Genomic DNA, 5,503 nt, shown 5'->3' with positions numbered 1-5,503 from the left:
GCCACAACACCCAACTAATTTTTCTATTTTTGGTAGAGACAGGGTCTTACTTTTTTGCTCAGGCTGGTGTTGAACTCGTGAGGTCAAGCAATCCATCAGCCTCAGCCTCCCAGAGTGCTAGGATTACAGGCGTGAGCCACCATGCCCAGCTGATGTGGTCTTATTTTTACCTTAAAAGATCACTCGCACTACTATGCAGCAAACAGACTACAGGGGCCAGTGTGGAGGAAGCCAGGAGACCAGTTTGGGAGGCTAGTGCATCCTGTAGGCGTGAAGGCAGCATGAGCTAGCATGATGTCTAGTAGTGGACATGGCAAGAAGGGGTCACATTCTGGGTATATTTTGCTGATAGACCAATAGGATTTGATGATGGATTCACTATGGGAAATGAGAAAAAAGGTAGAATAAAAGATGTTTACTAGGTTTTGGATCTGAACTACTGGTTGAATAGTGTGCCTTTCTCCAGGATGATGAGATTGGGGGACCATGATCATTTAGGGGAGGAGTGAGATGAGGTGTTCTCATTGAACATGTTGGCCTGGGATGTCCAGTAGACATCTAAGTAGACTCCATCCAAGTTTGGAATTCAGGGGAGAAGTAGGGACTGGAAACAGGAATTTTTTTTTTCTTGTGAGACAGTCTCACTTTGTCGCCCTCAGTAGAGTGCCATGGCATCATAGTTTACAGAAACCTCAAACTCTTGGGCTCAGGTGATTCCCTTGTCTCAGCCTCCCACGCCTGGCTATTTTTAGAGACGTGGTCTCACTCTTGCCCAGGTTGGTCTTGTACCTGTGAGTTCAGGCAATCTACCTACCTTGGCCTTCAAAGTGCTGGGATTACAGGTGTGAGCCACTGCGCCCAGCCTTGGAAATAGGAATTTGAGAGACTTCAGAATATAGTTAGTTTAGCAGTGGTTCTCAACCTCCCTAATGCTGTAGCTCTTTAATACAGTTCCTGTGGGTCATGACCCACAGGTTGATAACCGCTGGTTTAAAGCATATTGTATTCCATTGTTCAGGTGCAGGAACTGAGGTGTCTTACAACAAACCTGCAGAGGAAGTATTGTCCCCATTTTACAGATGAGAAAACAGATTCAGAGCAGTTAGGTGACTTGCCAAGGTCACACAACTAGATTAGAACCCAGGTCTTTCTGCTTGCCAGAACCAATACCCCTTCCGTTATGCCCATGGCCTCTCCTTTGATATTGTCACTGAATGAGGAAGGGTGGAGAGACAGACCTGAGGAGGTGGGGTGGGTTGAGATGGGGTGGGGTAGAATGTTTCCTCTATCCCTGCTCTGTCCCTGGTCAGTGAGACTCGCCTGGTAGAGGTGCTTGAGGGCGTGTGCAGCAAATCAGACTTCGAGTGCCACCGCCTGTTGGAGTTGAGTGAGGAGCTGGTGGAAAGCTGGTGGTTTCACAAGTAAGTTACATGGGGTCCTTTCCTGGGAGTGGGTCACATGAGGGGTCTAGTGATAAGGCTTTGAAGTGGCCAAGAAGCAAGGGGTTGCATGCTGGGGACTGTGTCCTGGTTCAGCTCCTTCCAAACCAAGATCTGCTAAGGACTTGCTGGAGTACCCAAGCTCCGTCTCTGGCCTGTTTATGTTTCTGCCAAATGGGAAAAGGGCATTGGTCATGTGCCTTATGTGTCTTCTGCTCAAGATTGGTTGGATCACAGATTTGGTGGGATGGGAGGGCGAGCAGTGCCTCTGATGCTGCTCGGTCCCTGGCCTCCTTCCTCTACTCTGCCCTTCCTTAGGAAGCAGGAGGCCCCAGACCTCTTCCAGTGGCTCTGCTCAGATTCCCTGAAGCTCTGCTGTCCCTCAGGCACCTTCGGGCCCTCCTGTCTTCGTGAGTTTGTTTATTTTTATTTATTATTATTTCTGACAAAAGTACCTTTCAGAATTTATGAGTTTTTAAAATTCTTGGGGGATGAGAGGGAGCTGCTATGGCCAGGGATCAAGTCCTGGCCCTGTCCCTAGCTGGCTGTGTGAGCTCAGGCTACTCAGATAACTTCTCTGGACTCAGTTCTTGCCTGCCTCTCAGGGCAGGTGAGATGAGCAAATCAGTAGGGAACAGGGCTATACTGAATCAGATGCAGTGTGGTTATTGCCATGTATTAGGAGAATGCTTGGCCCCTGGTCCCTTCACTTCCCATGCTGGATCAGACTAAGTTACTTTCCTGGGGAGGGCAGGCAGTGCCCTAATGCCATTGTCACCATCCATCCATACTCATAATTCTGAGGCTGGAACTGAACTAATAAGTTCAACTCCTTTTAAAAGTCTCTCCTGGCTCAGGGCCTGTAGCTCAGTGGCTAGGGCACTGGACACATACACCTAGGCTGGCAGGTTTAAACCTGACCCAGGCCTGCTAAACAACAATGACAACTACAAAAAAAAAAAAAAAAATAGCTGGGGCTCAGCGCCTGTGGCTCAAGCAGCTAAGGTACCAGCCATATATACCTGAGCTGGTGGGTTCGAATCCAGCCTGGGCCCACCAAACAACAATGATGGTGGCAACCATAAAATAGCCAGGCGATGTGGCACGTGACTGTAGACCTAGCTACTCAGGAGACTGAGGCAAGAGACTCACCTAAGCCCAAGAGCTGGAGGTTGCTGTGAGCTGTGACGCTATGGTACTCTACTGATGGTGACAAAGTGAAACTGTGTCTCAAAAAAAAAAAAAAGTCTCTCCTAAAGTTGTAGATGAAGCATTTAGCTACAAATATAGTCAATTCAGTCTTGATAAAAGAAAAGATTTGTAAATAAACTAATTGTTACACAGTACGAAATTGAATAAGCAAATTTCATACAAAATATGTTGTTATTAACATTTTCTTTCCAAAAATATGTAACAGTTTGCAGAAAATCTCTTTTTCTGTGAGACAGAGTCTCACTTTGTCACCTTCAGTAGAGTGCTGTGTCATCATAGCTTACAGCAACCTCAAACTCTTGGGCTAAAGCAATTCTCTTGCCTCAGCCTCCCCAGTAGCTCGGATTACAGGCACCAGCCATGACACCTGGCTATTTTTGTTTGTTTGTTTTTGTTTTAGTAGAATCAGGTTGGGTTCGAACCCGTCAACTCCAGTGCATATAGCTGGTGCCCTAACCACTGATCTACGGGTGCCCCCAGAAAATATCTCTTGTATATCAAGGTTGTATATGAGACCTAACCCAGTTTGGTGTCTTCCCATAGCCTGTCCTGGGGGTACAGAGAAGCCCTGCGGTGGCTACGGGCAGTGTGAAGGGGAAGGGACCCGAGGGGGCAGTGGACACTGTGACTGCCAAGCCGGCTACGGGGGTGAGGCCTGTGGCCAGTGTGGCCTCGGCTACTTTGAGGCGGAGCGCAATGCCAGCCATCTGGTATGTTCGGGTAGGTAGCCAAAGGGTGTGGTGCTGGGCCAGGGTAGATGGGGTACATGCTTATGTATCCTCATGCTGCTCCCATTCTGCCCAGCTTGTTTTGGCCCCTGTGCCCGCTGCTCAGGACCTGAGGAATCAAACTGTTTGCAATGCAAGAAGGGCTGGGCTCTGCATCACCTCAAGTGTGTAGGTAAGTGGGGCCCTATCTAGGTCTAGGGGGGATGAGCAGGGGCCTCGGTTTGGCGCCTCATTCCTTTAAGACACACATCTAGGCTCAGCACCCATAGCACAGTGGTTACAGCACCAGCCACATACACTGAGGGTGGCCGGTTTGAACACAACCCAGGCAGCTGAACAACAATGGCAACTGCAACAAAAAATAGTCGGGCATTGTGGCAGGTGCCTGTAGTTGCAGCTACTTGGAAGGCTGAGGTAAGAGAATCACTTAAGCCCAACTTAAGTTTGAGCTTGCTGTGAGCTATGATGCCACAGCTCTCCCAAGGGCAACATACTGTGTTTCCCCGAAAATAAGACCTACCCCAAAAATAAGCCCTAGCAGGATTTCTATGCATTTGTTAAATATAAGCCCTACCCCGATAATAAGACCTAGTGATGGGCGTGGCTATGCAGCATGTCTGCATAGCCACTCCATGCATTTCAGTGCAGAGAGGAAGACATCCCCTGAAAATAAGCCCTAGTGTGTCTTCGAGAGAAAAAATAAATATAAGACAATGTCTTATTTTCAGGGAAACATGGTAGTGAGACTCTGTCTCATTAAAAATAAATAAATAAATAAATAAAGACACACACCTGGTCTAGACCAATACAGTCCCTATCTTCATGGAAATCTCAACTAGGCTTTTACAGAATAGACAGACTTATGTACAGTGAGTGATGTCCCTGAACCAACTCAGTGAAGGTGCTGGTGGGGAATCAGGAAAGGCTTCTTAGAGAAGGTTGCCACTTTGGCCAGGAGGTGAAAATTGAAGAAAGGTGGGCTAGGGGAATACGGATACCAAACTTGGGGTAAGGAGACCTGGGTTCAATAGTTGGTTTAGTTCCTACCCAAGCCACTTAACTTAGACTAGGATAAAAGTTAAGCTCTGCTATAACAAAAGCTCCCCCAAAGCCTGTAGCTTGAAGACTATAGAACAGTGGTTCTCAACCTTCCTAATGCTGCGGCCCCTAGTTCCTGTGGGTCACAATCCACAGGTTGAGAACCACTGATCTAGAAGTTTATTTCTTTTCTCAATTCTCAGTCCTGAAGTGATTGGTTCCTGCTGGCAGGGAAGCTCTGCTTGTCACAATCATTCAAGAACCCAGGTTTCTCTTATCTTAATATACAATCATCCCCTTGGGCAGTGTCTCCATGGTTGAGGCTGAGTCACAAGCATCTCCATGTTCCATGTCCCAGAACTCAGGAAGTGAGGAGAAAAGGGCACATGGAGGAGGCCAAGCCCATTGTCTTAAGGCCAAGCTAAAAGCAGAGCACATCCGTGGCACCTGTGGCTCAAAGAAGTAGGGCGCCAGCCCCATATGCCAAAGGTGGCTAGTTCAAACCCAGCCCTGGCCAAAAACTGCAAAAAAAAAAAACCAAAACCAAAACAAACAGAGCACATCACTTCTATTTACATCCTGTTGGCCAGCACTGAGTCACAGGGCCATGCTTAGCTACAAGGCAGGTTGGAAAATGTAGTCTCTGGTTGGGCAGCATGAGGTCCAGTTGCCCATACCATTTTCTCCTAGGCAAGTCCATTCCCCAACAACCCTTACTTCGGCTTCCCTGTTAATTAAATAAGGATTGAAATCCCCACTCTGCTCATCTTTCTGCAGACATTGATGAATGTGGCACAGAGAGAGCCAATTGTGGGGCTGACCAGTTCTGTGTGAACACTGAAGGGTCCTATGAGTGCCGAGGTCAGTGTCTACTTCTGCAGAGGATGTGATGTGACCCATCAAGATTTCCCTTCTCGGCTCGGTGCCTATAGCTCAACCGGCTAAGGCGCCAGCCACGTACACCTAAGGTGGCGGGCCCCAGCACAGACCCGCCAAACAACAACGATGGCTGCAACCAAAAAATAGCCAGGCGTTGTGGCGGGCGCCTGTGGTCCCAGCTACTTGGGAGGTGGGGGCAGGAGACTC

At 48.2% G+C, this 5,503-nt stretch overlaps 1 protein-coding gene across 1 annotated transcript in view; it reads left to right on the top strand.

Moving 5' to 3' along the window:
- The window catches only part of CRELD1 (cysteine rich with EGF like domains 1), a 9,974-nt gene that overhangs the window by 1,653 nt on the left and 2,818 nt on the right, over positions 1–5,503 (top strand). The window contains exons 4-8 of the mRNA XM_012802517.2: positions 1,311–1,421; positions 1,758–1,849; positions 3,195–3,371; positions 3,456–3,551; positions 5,195–5,278. Coding sequence (XP_012657971.1) covers positions 1,311–1,421; positions 1,758–1,849; positions 3,195–3,371; positions 3,456–3,551; positions 5,195–5,278 — 560 coding nt within the window. The remainder of the gene's footprint in view (positions 1–1,310; positions 1,422–1,757; positions 1,850–3,194; positions 3,372–3,455; positions 3,552–5,194; positions 5,279–5,503) is intronic.

This window comes from Otolemur garnettii, unplaced genomic scaffold (assembly GCF_000181295.1).
Source record: "Otolemur garnettii isolate 467f Iridium unplaced genomic scaffold, OtoGar3 scaffold00015, whole genome shotgun sequence".
Taxonomy (NCBI): Eukaryota; Metazoa; Chordata; class Mammalia; order Primates; family Galagidae; genus Otolemur; species Otolemur garnettii.
The sequence above is the reverse complement of the archived record's forward strand: the minus strand, read 5'-3'. Positions and strand labels throughout refer to the sequence as shown.